The sequence below is a fragment of the Labrus mixtus genome, chromosome 20 (genome assembly GCF_963584025.1).
Source record: "Labrus mixtus chromosome 20, fLabMix1.1, whole genome shotgun sequence".
NCBI classification, from domain to species: domain Eukaryota; kingdom Metazoa; phylum Chordata; class Actinopteri; order Labriformes; family Labridae; genus Labrus; species Labrus mixtus.
In genome coordinates this window covers 16,475,312-16,492,379 of record NC_083631.1, presented here as the reverse complement: position 1 = coordinate 16,492,379, position 17,068 = coordinate 16,475,312, and the positions used below count along the sequence as shown (strand labels likewise).

General features: G+C 40.1%; 1 protein-coding gene, 1 long non-coding RNA gene and 3 other non-coding genes across 7 annotated transcripts; 1 reads left to right on the top strand and 4 right to left on the bottom strand.

The window, feature by feature from the left end:
- Positions 1 to 314: 314 nt before the first annotated feature.
- LOC132995646 (uncharacterized) lies at positions 315 to 1,999 on the bottom strand. Its single transcript, XR_009677040.1, has 2 exons — positions 603 to 1,999; positions 315 to 406 (listed from the first exon to the last, which is right to left on the bottom strand). It is a non-coding gene; the product is annotated as an uncharacterized LOC132995646 (long non-coding RNA).
- Positions 477 to 568, bottom strand: LOC132954772 (small nucleolar RNA SNORD88). The gene has a single exon (XR_009665861.1). It is a non-coding gene; the product is annotated as a small nucleolar RNA SNORD88 (small nucleolar RNA).
- On the bottom strand, positions 758 to 849 carry LOC132954770 (small nucleolar RNA SNORD88). The gene has a single exon (XR_009665859.1). It is a non-coding gene; the product is annotated as a small nucleolar RNA SNORD88 (small nucleolar RNA).
- On the bottom strand, positions 1,320 to 1,414 carry LOC132954771 (small nucleolar RNA SNORD88). The gene has a single exon (XR_009665860.1). It is a non-coding gene; the product is annotated as a small nucleolar RNA SNORD88 (small nucleolar RNA).
- Positions 2,000 to 4,011: 2,012 nt separating the features above from the next.
- si:ch211-51c14.1 (protein kinase C and casein kinase substrate in neurons protein 3) lies at positions 4,012 to 16,660 on the top strand. Of its 3 annotated transcripts, none has more exons than XM_061026411.1 (10): positions 4,012 to 4,241; positions 7,488 to 7,555; positions 11,889 to 12,045; positions 12,216 to 12,451; positions 13,194 to 13,349; positions 14,024 to 14,199; positions 14,337 to 14,457; positions 14,571 to 14,653; positions 14,782 to 14,861; positions 15,296 to 16,660. In XM_061026411.1, exons 2-10 carry the CDS (start codon positions 7,496 to 7,498, stop codon positions 15,403 to 15,405), a joined length of 1,179 nt encoding a protein of 392 aa, XP_060882394.1. In that variant the 5' UTR covers positions 4,012 to 4,241; positions 7,488 to 7,495; the 3' UTR covers positions 15,406 to 16,660. The 3 variants fall into 3 exon arrangements, with proteins under 3 accessions (XP_060882394.1, XP_060882393.1, XP_060882395.1); XM_061026410.1 differs by lacking the exon at positions 4,012 to 4,241 and adding an exon at positions 4,443 to 4,675; XM_061026412.1 differs by lacking the exon at positions 4,012 to 4,241 and adding an exon at positions 5,434 to 5,484.
- The last annotated feature ends 408 nt before the right edge of the window (positions 16,661 to 17,068 follow it).

Below are 17,068 nucleotides of genomic sequence, written 5' to 3'. Positions count from 1 at the left end.
GTGGTGATTTTATATAAAAGACGGACTTACAAATACAGTCATCTCTTATTAACCCATCAAACTCTAATGACAGGACAGTAAAGCTCAGACTTTACAGTCTTTAAGCTGTCACAAAAGGAATGTGACATTTTCTAATTCAACATTAAACGTCCCACCATTTCTTATTACACAGAAATATGAAAAACTCTCTTCTCATAATGCACGTGGTCTCATTCAGGTTTTTAAATAATCCGAGCGTTAGTATGTCCATCAACATACCACCAGATTTACAAACTCAAAAGACAGGCAACAAGACATTAAATCAAAACCCAACATATAGGAAATAAATTACTTTATTGATTATTCAGAGATAACACAGAAACATAGCATGATATAACGTAGATTTCGTCTGTCGAAGCACCGTTACCTGAAAAAAGAAAGAGAACAGTAATCAGAAAAGCTGTTCAAAAATCTGCATAATAGAAGTGAAGTATATAATTCTCTTTTCAGACTCTGCCATGTCAGGGGCAGAGCTGCACTTTTCTCACCACTGATATTCTGAGCCCAGTGCAAAACATCACGAGAGATCGTTTATTTCAGTGTGTCGTAGAAGTGTAACAAACCTTTTCAAGTCCAGGAGTTGCTTCACTTCCCCCAAACACCTTTAAAAAAAAAACACAAAAAAGATTTTAATGTCTTTAAAGTCTCATGTTTCATCAGCATCTTTCATCATGTCGGTGTCAGATCAGCACCAACAGCGAACGAACGAACGGCTCAACTTCTCCTCAGAAACTCTGGCTTGTCAGGGCCAAAGGTGCACGTTTATCTCCACTCACAGTCAGAGCCCAGTGCAAGTCATCAGGGGAGAGTGCGGGAGGCTGTGTACACTACCACATTAAGAGATTGATGGTAGTCATTGTGGCCATGTGCGTCACTGGATTGCTGCAACATGAAATATCTGATTCATACAAAATTTCCACGTTTGCCCAAATGTAAGCTTAAAAGTCAGTGTCTCAAGTGCTAGTATGACCTAACCTCCAGATCCACATCTTTGAGTTTAAAACCTCTTGTTTTGGTTATGCATTATAGGTACACATTTAACTCCTAAATATTTTTTTTTTTTTATTAGAAGGTGTTCACTTTAAAAAAAAAAAAAAGGTGAAAAGGTCTGAGTTGCTGTTAGATTATAAATTTGATTCTAAAGGATGCACAAGTCCAAAACATACCTGTTTAACCAATTCAGTCACGGATGTTTCACTTCTTCTGCGTCACCTGAAAAGGACGAAACGTTACGTTAATGTGTTGTCAAGGCAACCACATGGTAAAACCACTGCACTAGTTTTCTCCTCAGATACTCTGGCTTGTCAGGGCCAAAGGTGCACGTTGTCTCCACACAAAAAAAGTCAGAGCCCAGTGCAAGTCATCAGGGGAGAGGACAGATCATAAACACCGGACTTGTCTTACGATGAATCTACAGCAACTACAGCTTTATTGTTGTCTTGTCGGTAGCCTGGTTCACGACACCGACGGCTAACGCGTTAGGCTAACCACGTGTTCATGGGCCCAAGGTTTTGCAGTCTCGTGTGGCGAGTTAACTAAATGTGGACGATATGGTAAACTAAAGAAATAGCCAACAACCAAATCCAATTTAAAAAAAATAGTCTTACTTTAATGATGCTGTTTGAGCAACATTGCAAAATTAATCATTTTGAGGGAGAACAAGTTCGAGCTACACCCACATGTCACTGTGTTAAATTCAGCTTAAAATCCATCCAGAGACAATTTATATTTCCATAAACGAGACAAATATTTCAAGTTGCAAGGTTTTAAAAGTGAGTCGAGGAATAAAACATCTTCAGAGTTTATTCTCTACTGTATCGTATTCATGCAGAAAACAGAAAGGCGGTATGTTATTAAGCTACACTTTACAACAACCTTATTAAACTTCATAAATCTACACACTTGGTGGTATTTGTCGAGTTTTCTTACCAATTCCACAGTCGACGACCTTCTGGAGGTAGACAGCGTCCAAATGACTCACGCTGGACTTGCTCCCTCGTTTTTAAATGGCGGCGGCTGGCAGACAACTTGTAACTGAATTCCGCCCCCTAGTGGACTGGAGTAAGATTAAAGATTTACTTTTATTGATCCCGCAAGGGGAAATTCTGCTTTTACACTCTTTAAGTCATGCAACACACACATAGGCTGAAATATACACACATGAAATAGTAATTAGTAATTATGTAGCAGTACAACTCCAAAGTAGACTTGCACAAATAAACTAAAATCATAACACAATTATAGTTTATTCAATGTTCTGCAGATAGTATTTTGTAAAACTGTATTTTTCCTCACTCAATAATATTAGGCTACTTGTTCAACTGCCTCTAATTAAAAAGGTTCTCATTAAAAAAAATACTCTTGGTCGTTGGTCAATTTTGACAGCAATGTATCACATGTTTTGTTTTTGGTAGGCGGTGGTGGTTCCTACTTTAGTGCAGTAGCTACTCAGCACTGTTTGCAGTGACAATTTCAAATTCAAATTCAAAGGCAGTTTTATATGTGAACACTAGAGGGAAGCGAAGACATGGCTTGAACTGCTTCTAGCAACATTTTTTTTTTACAAAATGATAAAAAAAAAAAGAAACAAGTCTATAAACATCATGCCTACAAGATAAATTATGTGAGACATGAAACAGAAAATTTGACAGAGTATTTATTATTAAACCGGATGTTTTGCGCTCTGATGTACCAATGCTTCAATATTGAATCATTTGAGCAAAGTAAATATATCACACATACCAAGAAATGATGCTGCTGTCTTTACATATGGGCTATAAAATCCGCTAAAAGATTTGGAAGCAACTCTGTTTCTAAACATATTTTTAATTTAACAAAATACAAAAGATGAAACTGAAGAGTGTACTTTCACACATTGTGACTCATTGACAGATGCAATACTGGTGGAGGGAGCATTTACAGCAATTAATGTAAAAAGTACTACACTACGAGTACTCACAAGTATGTACGTTTCAGAAAATGTGTTTGAAAGGATTACAAGTAAAAGTACACAATGCAGAAAATGACCTTTACAACGGAGTTAATCACCTAACATGGATCTTCCCCCCACCTGTTGGTGTCTTCTGTCTATCATTATTCTAATATCTCACAGTGTTATCATGATCTCATACTAGCCAGCCAGGTTTGATGACAGGATCACTGCTACAGGATGACTATATGCTCAGAGCAGCTTGTATCTGGGCGTAAACATTTCAGTGTACAACAGCTGTGTGTTTACATGGCATGTTGTGGCAAGACTTTCACAAGTTCAGCATAGCATGAAGCAAGAGTGGGAACAAGTCTTCTTCAGGGGGCTTTGACTTCAAAGAATCTCTGCTTTTAAACACACACACACACACACACACACACACACACACACACACACACACACACACACACACACACACACACACACACACACACACACACACACACACACACACACACACACACACACACACACACACACACACACACACACACACACACACACCGGATGTATCCTCCAGCTGTGGAGGCAGGCCTAACAAATGATCCCGAGGGAACGTGGAGTGGAGGAAAGAGGGGGTATAAAAACCAGCTCAGAGGGATGCAGTTTCCCTTATCTGGTCATGCTGCTTTGTGCGTCTTTGTCACGGTTAATGGACTAATTAACTCACAAACATGTATACATACGTATATACACACACTCTGGATGAGTGACTCAGCTTTAGTCAGACTCACCTAGAAGTGCACACACACACACACACACACACACAAAAACACAAGCCAACTTCATTGACACTTCTTTGAGGGAGGAGAGCAGGGTGATTAAGGGAAGGAAAAAAGGGAGAAAAAAAGTAACAAGTGGTGCAATACAAAGAACAAGAGAAGAAGAAGTCCCCTGCAGCTGTTTTGGAGGGAGAGAGAGAGGGAAAGAGAGGGAGGGAGGAAGAGGAGGGTGAGAAGGAAGGAGGAAAAAAAAAAAAAAAAGAAGCCAACTCATCTGACACAAACAGTGGGCCAAAGAAAGGGGAAGAGCAGGAGCAGCACTGTCCACAGCGAGTGGAAAATCAAAGTTGGAGAAGTACAAAGAAGACAAGACGTAGAGGAAAAAGAGCCTGAAAGTCTGTACAAAGATTCAACTAAGGAAAAACAAAGTTTGACCTGTCGAACGAGAAGAAAAAGGGGGTTGAAGCAAGAGGGCCCCAACTTTTAGAGAGGTAAGGATCTGCAAGCTGCTTGTTAGCCCTTCAGTGGCACGTCACTGTGATCTAAAGGAGTGATCAAGCTCCTATTTCTGCTCTGTGTGTTCATTTGTTACTATATATTTCCTCTATGCAATGTGTGTGCGTGGGGAGTTATGTGTGACAGATGAAACGAGGACAGGGGGAGGAGTGAGCGTGTGTGCCAGGGTGGGAGCGGGATACTGGGGTGAAAGAGTTGCTTGGTTGGAAGCTCTTTTGACCAAACTGCGCTTCACTTTTCTCCAGTTTCCAGAAAGTTTTCACATGTTAAGACAGAGATTTAGATTTGGAAAGGACTGGAAGTAGACCGCTTGAGGACTTCTGAAAACTGGTGGAACTAATTTCCTGTCTGAGCTGCCAGGAGGTCATAAAAAGTCTGGAGGACTCATGGTGGAATTAGATCTGTGCTGGTAGGTGGTAAGATATAGTACAGCATGCTCTGTGGTGGACTCATTTGATTGTAACTTTAACCTCAACTGAAATGTATGAAAATCAACATATACACCCAAAACATGACAGAGGGCGTAGAAAACCATTTGAAAGTTTGACTCAGGCTTTTATTCTAACAATTTCAATGTCAAATTAAGAGTACGGCAAAATCGAGGCCAAATCCAGCTGTTTAGAAACAGATTCAATTGATTATAAAGTCTATGAAATCAATTTCAAAAGCCTACAGGGCCATATGCACGCCAGCAGATAAGGAGGTTACAGCAAGCTTTCTCTTGATACAGCATAAACTACAGCATAATGCTGAAAATAGAGCAGAACATCCTATAGAGGCATGCAAGTAGAGCACGCAGCTAAGATAGTAGATCCAAGGTTGGCGATTCTACTAACAGGGTAAATATACAAAATACGATTTGGGCTGTTTTAATTGTGTTAAAAGATTGGAGATAACTAAGTTAAACTTGCAAAATGCACTGAATTATCTTAGTTAAGGGCATGGACAACAGATCTCCCCAACCTCACAGTAACGAGACAACTATATGACAGAGATCTACCCAGCTAGAAAGACAACCAGCAAGGGGACAGGAAGTCGAGGTCAAAGGTTGAAGGGGCGGCTGTCCATTATTTTTCCCAGCCCTTGCAGACCTCAGGGTTGTGTGATCTGTCAGACGGAATGAGCAGGCAGAGGAGAGAGGCATGTCATTATGTTCTCTGAGAAGCATGTGATGCCCCGTGAACAGCAGCCGAGAGGGAAATCATTGAATCTAATTGTGTGAGTCAAGCAAGCGATGGCGGCAGGGAGGAAAAAACGAGGCAGATATGAAGGCTTAGTCTGTGTCGAGTTCAACTTTGGGTGCGACAAGGATTTAGACATAGCAGAAGGCAAAGCTGCTGGATGCTTACATATTTAACTGGAAATGTTTCTGTTTTGAAAGTGAAACCAAATGAGCATAAAGTAATGTAAAAAAAATGGAAACCTGCTGAACTGGATCACTTGATTTCGAGTAAGAAACAGCATTTAACATATTTCTGTCACCTCTATGCCTCTTGGTTGGAAGAGCTAATGAGCTTGTGTGCCTGTGTTCCTTTTTATTATAATATGAAGGCAGACAAGGCCATCAACATTGAATGAAAAGTGAGTGCAAATGATAGGATGTGTCGACCTTTACCCTCAGTTTATTTTAGGATAGCTCATGTTTCAAAGCTGGGATTGCTGGGAGTAGATACGCCAGGCTTACTGATGTTACAGCATGAGAGACGCTGCCCAGGTTTACAGTACACCACCTGGTTCAGATTTACTGTACACGTCAACTTACAGCAGCAACTGTGGCTCCCTAATGGGTTTACAGGGCAGCCATTATACGATTCAGACACTGACATTACACGTGCAGTATATCTTCACATAAGTGCTTACAAGAGTGTGTCAGTGATTTACTTCAGGGGATATTGAATGCTATCATTTCAGAGACCCTCCAGTATAAGAGCAATGATTCCCATCCAGAGACCCAGGGGTTACTTGATAGCCAGTGGATACGCGAAGATTATAAAAGTAATACAAATAATAATTTGAATGAAAATGTCCAGATTTGGTCTCAGCTGTGACACCTCAATACTAAAAATGCTCTAAAAGCCAGCCGAGAAGCAACAGTTAGCTAAAAGTAATGGTTAGCCTACATTGATAAAATACATACAGCTAAAAAAAGTTAGCTGAAAAAGTTAGCGATAACTAGATTAAGCAGTTGAAATATTTTGCTAAATCTACAGTCAAAGATGAACTATATAGCTTAAAGTAGGTAATTGTTGAGCTTAAACTTGACTAAGCAGTGGATTAAGCTAAAAGTCGAAACGACGGTGGAAATAGCTAAATCTGAAATGGTTAGCTTGAGCTTGAACAAAACCAGTTGAAGGTTTTGTGAAATTAGTAGGTTTAAAGTTATTGATAACCTTTTGAAATGATTAGTTATTCGATCATTAAAGAACAGACTAACTGCAAAAATAATGACAAACCTTTTGAAATGACCTTAAAAAAATGTTGAAATAGTTATCCTATGATTGATTTAACATTTGAAAGTTAGCTTTTAAAATGGTAAAAAATGAAGAATAACCAGCCGAGATGTTTAACTAAAACAAAGCCTAATTGATAACAGTTGAAATCATTAACTGAAAGTGGATTATGAAATGAAGTAGGCAAAGAATAAGTAAGAGTAGGCAAAGCTAGTACAAGGAATTGTAACCTTAAAGTGATGGATGAATAACAATGGTCCAAAAGTTATAAATCTAACACTTCTTAATGTGTAAAAGCCTGCTATGCATCAATTTACAAAAAATGAGTACATTATAATTTTACAAATAATTGCACACTGTTTTCTTCAAATATGGGCGCATGTGTTCATCAGACAAGCTGCAGAGCATGTCAACAAAAAGGAGAGGATGTGGTCCCTCCTGATTCCCAAATGGATCTTTGCATCAAAACGGATGAAGTGTTCTCCAGAATGCATAAAATCATGTTCAATTTCTGAACTAAGTCACAAAGTCTACAGTCTCAAGTCTTCTGCTGACTTGAAACATAATGTCAGGGCTTTGATAGTCCCTCAAGTACGTGTCATTTTAGAAACATCTGACCTACTATGTAACATTACATTGTTCATTCTGTAGCGACAAAACCCAAAGCCTTATTTCCGCCACATAGAGGGTAATTACAGAAAGGTCAGTGTGCAGATTAAAAGGTGGAGTGATATCATTCCCGAACTAATCCTATTCTTCTTCCTCTCTCAGAGAACAGGATGTCGACGCTACCATCAGACAACAGTCCTGAAGATGCCAACAATCGCAGCTTCTGGATGGTAAGACTTTGCATGTGTGTGTAGTTGTGCTTTGTGCTATCTTTTCACCTCGCTCTCCTGAGGATGAATGACCTTCCTGTTTTGTCGTTCAGGCTACATATCTCTGTGTCCAAGGCTGTGCTTTTATTTATAGATGCAAAAGCACCATGAAGACGTTCTGTACGACTAGAAATTTCCTTTTCTGTGTTTGCTACGCTAATGTAGACTGGTGCAAAAGATAAAAAAAAACAAAATACAAGGCAGATAAAATAGAGAAATGAAAGACGCGAGAACAGAGGAAAAACATAGACAGTAAAAAAAAGGTTGCCTGAACTTTTTAATTCAAATAATATCTCAACCATTTAGATGCATAAAACTGTCTTTAACTTGACAAACTGCAGGTGATGCTGCTCTATTCATGACCATGTCTCATGTCAACTGATGCTGCTTTCTGTCTCTTTTACTGAAGTCAGCTCAGTGGGGAGACAAATTTCCCCAAGGAGACAAAAAAGTATATCCAATCGTGTTGTATTTAATCCTGTTGTAACGTAACATATCGTGTTGTTTTATATTATATAGTATTGTGTTGTGTCATTTTTAAAATGACAATAAGAGTGAAACTTAAACTGGTTACGCTTCAGCAGTAATATTGTATTGAAATATTTTCAACTGTATTCTTATCACAACTAACTTCTCCTGTTACTACTCTAATTCAGCACCAGTAGCAAACATCATGCTATTCTTCTTTCCTTTCTTTGGATGTCTCTGCTCTCTTCCCCGTGTGTAACCTCTTTGTCTTAAAGCCCTAAACACTTCCAACATTAGGTGTGTCAAATTGGAGTGTGCTGCCACTTTGATGTTGGCTTTGTCTCCTGTTGGCCTCGACGAGTTGCCCCACTTTTATCTCTCCCCTCCCTCCTGTAATTTTGGCAGCCTCCTGCTGTGCCGGATGTGTTTTCCATGCCAGTGCCTGTTCTGTGTCATCCCACTGCCATGCTCAGGGGCTGTCTGTCATTATACCGCAAACTCCAGCTCTTTTTGTAATCGCAAATTCACATCCACTTTAAGAGGCTGAGAATTACAGTGGAGTAGGCTGTAGAGTATACAAATGTTCATAATAACAGATATAAAGATGCTGCTGTGACACGTTGGACCTGCTCCTGGGTCCCATATTACAATATTACTGTCATACTGTCTCCAATGACAAGCTACTTCCTGATCAGACTCTCATATTTTCAGCTAATTGAGGTCTTCTGAACACATCCTTACGCTGTTTTGTTGGAAGGATTTGGTGTCAACTTCTGTTGATATGACTGCTACTACAACTGTTTCTTTACTCTGACTATAACTTCCTGTACCACCACTCATCTCTCTTCTGCTAGTAACACCTCGATTAGTTCATCTAAACTATTTTTAGCTTGATATCTGCTAATATTATTATCGCTGATGCTGTATTACATCTAGAGTTTCCCAGCCCCCTCTCTGTGCACTGTAACATGCTCTACAGTCTGCATAGGATTATTTAAATATATGCAGAAAGTAGGATCGTGGCCATTTTCTTCTGCAGAATTTTTGTTGCTTGGACAGATTCGCTCGTAGCGGATTTGCTTCTGCCTCAGAGATTGGCCAACTGGGTCTCAGCAGCGTTGCCATTGGCCTCAAAGTGGATTCCTCAGCTGTTTCTGTTTAATACTCAGACGAACCACAACAGTGGCAGAGAGAAAGTGCGGAGGAAGGCGGGAGAGAGAAACAGAGGGGGCACTGATGAGAAGTGCACACACTGATTGGGATTAAAGCGTTTACACACATTCAGTGTTTCATTAAAAGCACACGAGAGAGCAGAAACACAAGTAGCTACAATTAGAAAACTACATGTCATATTAAATGACAAAGTTAAAAATGAACGCAGATTTATTTAACTGGAGCTACCTGTGGCTGAACGTCTGTTCTAACAACACGGTTGACCTTAATTGCTTGACCTTTCAGATGCACCAGCTTTTAGTGAACTACCAATTAAGAGTGCAGTTAGGATTGAACAGCCAGTCAATTAGCTTTAAAAAAATACAACAACTACTCCGACTACAAACGTGTCACAAAACACATCTGAACACTTCTCATACCAAAGTCTTTTCCTGCATGTACAGAGATAAGTCACCACCGAAATGCAAAGAGCATGTGTGTACATTGCTCCTGGATAAAAAGGCATTCTGGAGGTCAGAACTCAGTGACTAAATAACATCGATATTTTCTGTTGGTCTTCGTGTTCTCCTTTAATTCTGACTCAGATCTCATGTGACATCCGCTGCAAATGTGTGGCGCAGGATGTCAATCAAAACCAGCGAGATATCATCTGCTCATGCCTACACAGTCTGGAGACATGCTAGTGCTGAACAGCAAAACGAGACTTTACCGTAAACTTTTCTATAGGTTTACTAATAGTTACAGCACACTATTGTCTGTAATAAGACTGAACTTGAATCCAAGAGGGAACTGTTTTACTTTCAGGTCAGATTTGTGTATCTGAGTTTGATGAAGTGGAATCTTATCAACCTGTCACATCAGCAGAATGTTCAGCTGAGGCTGGAGACTTTATTGGCAGAATATTAAAATGTTTTTTTTTTTTTTTTTTCGTCTGGACACATTCAAAATATTAAGATCTAAATATATTTATAATGTCTCTCTCAAATGTTCAAGCAGCTGTCTAAATGTGTCATCGTCTAACAGATCGGGTCTGACAGAAGTGAAAAAGAGAGTAGGAGGGAGTGCTGAGTAAGAGCTGAAGGCAGCTGCCAGGAAAATTGTAGAGATTTCCAAATACCACATCTACAAACAACACACTTGCTTCAGATATGTTATTATACTCAGGGCCTTCCTCTGCTGCTCTCTCACCCCCCCCCCCCCCTTAACTGTCTGGGCTTTTTTTTTTTTTTTTACGGCTAGGGCTTGTCATGTTCCCTGACCACACCCCGCTCTGCAGCTGGTATTAAAGTTTACCACAGGAAACGTAATGCCAGTAAAATGTCAGTGATGGCACGTGGGGGTTGACCTTAGATGGCTGCAGCGGTGTGACAGCTGTGAAAGAAGATGAGGATGCAAGATGGGCTTTGTTATGACCTACAGAGAAGGTGCTCCAGACCAACAAATGGCTGTTTAACAGGTAGCAGTCGTTAGAGGACGAGAAGGAATGAAAGCAGTCGTCCTCAGCGACATTTCACGTGAATATTAAGAATGGCTCCATTCCATTTAGTTCAAAGACACCTTAATGGAACAGAGCATTTGAGAACTAGTTCCTTTTTAGATTACAAGACAGATACGTCCTAAAAATGAATATGGAGCAGAATCCTACACCAGAAGTACGTTTAACCTCTGAATATTTGTTTGAATGTCGTGTCAAATGTTTATAGTATCTTGTCTTCAAATGTTCGGCTGTAAATGGAGCGGCTGTGGCTGTGTCTGAAATCACACACTACTCTCTATTAATTATACAGTTCACTATAAAGTGACCATGCCATTATGTAGGGGCATCAGAATTCTGAGTGAGCATTATCATACCCTATATATTGAACTCATGATACCCCACAATGCAGACAGGAGGAGCGGCCAGCGTGAACACAGACCACAGAAAGAAAAAGAAAGGGCATTTATTTAGCGAAATCTAGAAGTCTTTTCAATAAAGTGTAATGGATTAAAGTGACTTTTTCCTTATGAAGATGACAAGAAAGAGACCAGCGTAAACACAAATATATTTGGTGCAAAAATACATTTCATTCTATATAAAATATTCAGTACTTTATATTTATTTATTATAGTGTCATGGTAATGGCTGAAATGTTTTTCTTATTGGGCCAAATGAGTGCACTACATAACCCACTAAGAGGACTATGTATAGGGAATATGGAGTAGGGGGTTGGAAATGTGTGTGTGAAGTCCTATCAGTCAATATCCCTCGCTGTAAAGTGTTTATATATATATGAATCCATATATATATATATATATAGATATATTTATCTATATATATATTATATTGGTAGGATAGTCTTGCTGGCTTGTACTTTTTAAGTTTTAAATGAGTTTGTCAATATCATGATACATGCTGCCTCCTCTGCCAGGAACAAACTGAGAGCAGATGCACCGTTTGGATTTCTCTGGCACCGAAAAAACACTTCAAAGAAAAAAACTAAAAAACTATTTTGTATACTGGCAAGAATTTCTGTCATTTTACCCTTTTCAGTCCGCAGAAACATGGTTCTTTGATAATGGTACGAAGATTTAAAGCACTCTGCTCCAGCCTCCAGCCTCGCTCTGTTTGTTTTGTGTTAACAGCAGATCTTCCTCTCTCTTTGTGTCCTGGCAGCCTGGGAACTATCAGCGCACTGTGAAGCGGACAGAAGATGCCTTCCAGGCCTGTAATGACATTGTGGCGTGTTTCCAAGAGAGGGCTCGCGTGGAGCGGCAGTACGCCCAGCAGCTCAGTGAATGGAGCAACAAGTGGAAGCCGGTAGTGGACTCCAGTAAGTGCTGAACCTGCCAGTCCAGCTAGTTTTCAGAAATATTACTGAACAACATGACAAGAGATTTTTAAATGTACCATCGAGTTTTGATCGTCTGTTTTAGTCATCTGTAGAACAGAAGTATATCAGAACATTTTAGGATGCTGCTCTTCTTCTCTCGTCTCCTTTAGGTCCTCTTTACGGATCTCTTATGAAGGCTTGGCAGTGTTTTCTGTCTTCCGCTGACCGGCTGGCGTCCTTGCACGCGTCCATCTGTCGCTCCCTGGTGTCGGAGGATGGAGACAGGGTCAGAACCTGGCAGAAGGACACCTTTCACAAGAAGTTATTTGGAGGTTTTAAGGAGACCCAGGACGTTGAAACCGGCTTCATAAGGGCTCAGAAGCCCTGGGCAAAACGTCTGAAAAAGGTCAGACTTATTCAAGTGCAAAAAGCCTTTTTGTTTTCTGTACAGGACTACAGTAAACTTTTCATCTGAAAGTGAAGGTGAAAAACTGGTAGAAGAATCCAGGCTTTACTTCAGGATGACTGTTCATCTCCAAGATAAAAAAAAAATGTCTGAAAAACTGTGCACTGAAATGTAATCGTCCCTCCTTTTTCCTCTTTGAGAAAATAATCAGAAATCAAAAGAGAGAACTTCAGATTTGATCGTTTTGGTTTGTGAAAGGCCCCTCTTGTGATGGATTCATTTGATGGAAAGGTCACTGTCTTACATGGATGCCACAAATGCACTACTCACATGACCTGAACACAAAGATCGCTCTAATGTGTTCAAAAGAATGTATCTTTGCTGTCCAGTGATTTAAGAGCAGCTGAGGACAAGAGGACCTCCACTGAAAGCCACACGACATATTTGCATCAGAAATGTACTTGGGTCCCAAAGGGAATCAATACTTTATATGTGTGAAAAGGGCACAAATGGACCCTCATTACGTAAATGGCCTCAATTCAAGATCTATATTTAGACCACAGAGACATAAAGCAGCACTGATTTATTCTGAGTATCTGCTGGATGATTTTCAAAGTCAAGCACAACTTACAAAAAAGAAAGAAAGAAAGTTGTACATGTAGCAGAGGGACCATTCTTTGTGGCATATGTGTCCTCAAAGGTCACATCTCTGGATTAAAGTTTATGTGTCGTTGGTCCACAGCTGGATAAAGCCAGGAGGGCGTACCACAAAGTGAGCCGGAAGGAGCAGGCAGCCAGGGAGCGAGAAGCACACGCTCAGGGAAACCCGGACGTCGCCATCGACAAACAGAAGAGAATCCAGGAGGAGAGGGAGCTGGCTCAGCAGGAGGCCGAGAAGGTACTCAAACTCATCTACGTCTTATTTTACTCGGATATTTATCATTCTCACCTGGAACTGTTGATCCGTCTTGATCTGTTCCATCTGTTTCCAGATTTACGTCACCTAGCAGCGCTGCTATTTCCTGCCTCAGTGGGAGTCTTTGGTTTCTTGTTTCTTTCACTTTCAATCTGTGAAAATCTGTCAGTTTTTTTTAAAAATTGTCTCATACTTGTTTGTATCGCAACAAAGAGACTTTTTCACAGACTGAAAGAGAGAAAAAAAAACCCAAGAAACTAAAGATGCCCACAAAGGCAGAAAATAGCAGGGCTGCTTAGAAAAATCAATGTGATCAATATATTTTTGGAGAGAGAAAAAAAAAAGTTTAATATTTTATTAGTTTGGGGGTGAATTTCCAAAAAGAAGAAACAATAGGAGGACAGTCTGCAGCTTATAACTGCATCATGATGAAAGTATCAAACCATCAATACTTCAACACATTTTTCTTTACTTTAGTTCTTTATGACAAAAATGTATGTGTCTTTAAAAGAAAAACACTTTTTCTTGGGTTAGGGTTTAGGTTAAGAGTTGGTATGGGTACCAAACACACCTTGGTGACTTGGTATTAGCTTGAATATATAATGAGACCTGTGAGTCCCTGAGCAGCGTGTGAAAGAGTCTCTCCACACTCACAGGTCCGTGGCCGCTATGAGAAAGTCCTCGAGGAGGTGAACCGCTACGCTCCACGCTACATGGAGGAGATGGAGTCCATCTTCGACCAATCACAGGATGAGGAGCGCAAGAGAATCGTCTTCCTCAAACAGGCTTTTCACTCCATCCACAAACATTTGGACATTACCAACAATGAGAGGTGAATCACAGAGCTTTGCATGGAAAGAGGTTGAACATCCAAGTCCTCTGACACCCTGACTTTTGTCATCTTTCTTACGCCTCTCCTCATCTTACGTTGTGTTCTTTTGTTTTTTTTTCCCCCCTCCTCTCTGTAAGTGTGAGGGCTGTGTATGACGAGCTCCACAACACACTGATGGCCATCGACGAGCACGAGGATCTCCGCTGGTGGAAGAACACTCATGGGCCTGGAATGCCCACAGACTGGCCTCACTTCCAGGTTTTCAGCTTTTTTTCTCTTTATAAACAATCTCAAGTCTTCATGTTTTTCTTTATAAATATCTGATTATCCTCTTCAAATTCAAATGTTCTTTTTTTTTTTTTTTTTTTTAGGAATGGACGCCTGAAAAGAAAACCAAGAAGGGGAAAGAAACCAAGAAAGTCATAGAGAAGAAGAAAGGAACAATAGAGAAGAGGTGAGTTTATTTACCCCACAGGAGAGATGCTCTATTCAAGTTTGTCTTCTCACAAAGATCAATGCTCGCCGATCAAACATCCATCTGTCTCTTCCTCGTGTCTTTCTTGTCTCCGTTTCCTCACGCAGTGTGATGATTGGAGGAGTGAGAGTTCGAGCTCTGTATGATTATGTTGGCCAGGAGACAGATGAGCTGTCATTTAAAGCAGGTAAACACACACGCACACACACGCACACGCAGTGCTGTCATGTGGTAAAAAAGCTAACATTTTTTAGTCTGTCTCAAATGTTTTGCTTTCTTTAAAGGCAAAAAAAGTCAATAAGCTAATAAAATTAAAACATTTTAAAGGCATAATGTGCCACATTTCACTCATAAATACAGCAGAAATCAAGTCTCTCTGAGTCAGGACTGTCTACAATGAGTGAGAAGTGCAAGACTCGCCAGCACTGTTGTTGTTAGAACTGTGTTTACATCATGTTTACATGGACTGCACTTAAATAAAAATATACTTAAAATTGATTTACTCCCCCCCGTATAACCCAAGCTGGTAAATGATTAAATGGACACTCGTTTATTAGATAGGATAGAGAATCTCAGCCGCAACCTTTACTGTCAAAATGTAATGGCTGTCTGTCCCTGCAGGGGAAGAGTTTTTGAAGGTCGAGGATGAGGATGACCAGGGCTGGTGTCGAGGGATGAAGGACGACGGGTGGGAGGGGCTTTACCCTGCCAACTATGTGGAGGTGGTGTAGTGAACGCGTTAAGACTTGAGATGAGATATCACGTAACATCACATGCTTCATTTCATTGACGTTATAACCTGTGTGAGATTGTCTAAATCTCTGAAACATCGAACCAATGCTGTAAAGAAAAAAAACATCATGTAGCTGTTAGCCAAAGATCTGGTCAGTGAACAGAGGAGGATTTTTTTTTTTTAAACAACACAGGTTGTGTTTTCTCTTGAAGGATTTGACAAATGTTTTAATATATACAGTATGCAAAGAACACTTGTATTAAAGCCATATAGCAAACAGAGCTTTTAAAAAAAGATATAAAATGCTGGTGTGGTACATTATATAACTAGCCATCGGTGCTGAGAGTTTATTACAGGACTGCTTCATTCTTTGAGCTGGTTTATCTGGACACATTGCTAATAAAATGCTCACAAAGACTCTTATTGTATTGTAAAATGTGATGCCAAAACTGTGACTGTAATTCATCAAGAGCAGTGAGTAGGTCCGCTTGTTATAATGACTTTAAAAGATACTTGTTTACCCCGTCTACATGCTTTAAAGGAACAGTTGAAATGTGCTGGTTTTGCTGTGGAATGCACAATGATATAAAACGATGGGCATCAGTTTCATCTCCATATGTCAGGAAAGGGGGAACTGCTAGCTTAGCAGCATTATCACACATTCCAAGAACTCCAATGCTAAAGATCCCAATCGTGCCAACGGAGGAACATCAAATTCCTGGAGCTCTACAGAGATGTAAGAGATATATTCGCTAACTGTTTTGGTTTCCTATCCCTCAACATTTCGGCTCCGTCTTGTCTCGGTTTCTTAGTTTTTTCACTACTAGAGCTGTTAGCTTTTTCCAGATAAAAATAGCTGAAATAGCTCTAAAATAGCCCTTCACTTTAAACATGTTAATTCTTTTCTTAATCAGATTCTCAATTTGACACCACACAGTTACATTTCTGAGCGTGTCACTGTTCCTTTAAGTTAACCTCTGGTGAACATATTGTCCTCTCTGTGTGTAATATCTAATCATCAGTTGTTGTTCTGCATGAAGCTTGATATAAAGAAAGAGCCTCAGGAAACTGCTGGCTATGCCTTACCTTTGTCCTGCGCCTTCTTCACTATCTTTTTAGTTTTTCTTCTCCTCTTTCTACACATATGTTCATGTATGTCAAGTCAAAATGTAGCATTTGCCCCTAAAAATATATATTTTTTGCAAACCGTCTGTCTTTTGGAAATAAAAGTTGAAAATGCTACGCACAAAGAATAGTATTTTTGAATTTATGATGGAAATTATGTGTGTGTGTGTGTTTTGGGGGGGGGGGGGGGTGCTTCAGAGACATTGTTTTTGTATGTGTGTGTCAGAATTTGTGAATCACTATGCCATCATCCTCTGGAGTCCTGAAGTCCATGCCCTCCAGATGTTATTGCATGAATTGAGTTGTCAGGCAGCTATTACACACACAAACACACAACAGTCATCTTTAAGGCCTTGTGTCTGTGTCAAGAGAAATGTGTGCAGGTCAAACGCTGCTCTTTATCCCCATGATGCCACCACAGAGTTAGAAGCAGCGTTACATCAGCCAAGCAACACACTGTTTGAGTGGACTGAAAGCAAGAAATGCAATGAGAAATCCTGGTATATTGTTACGTAACACACACACACGGACACACA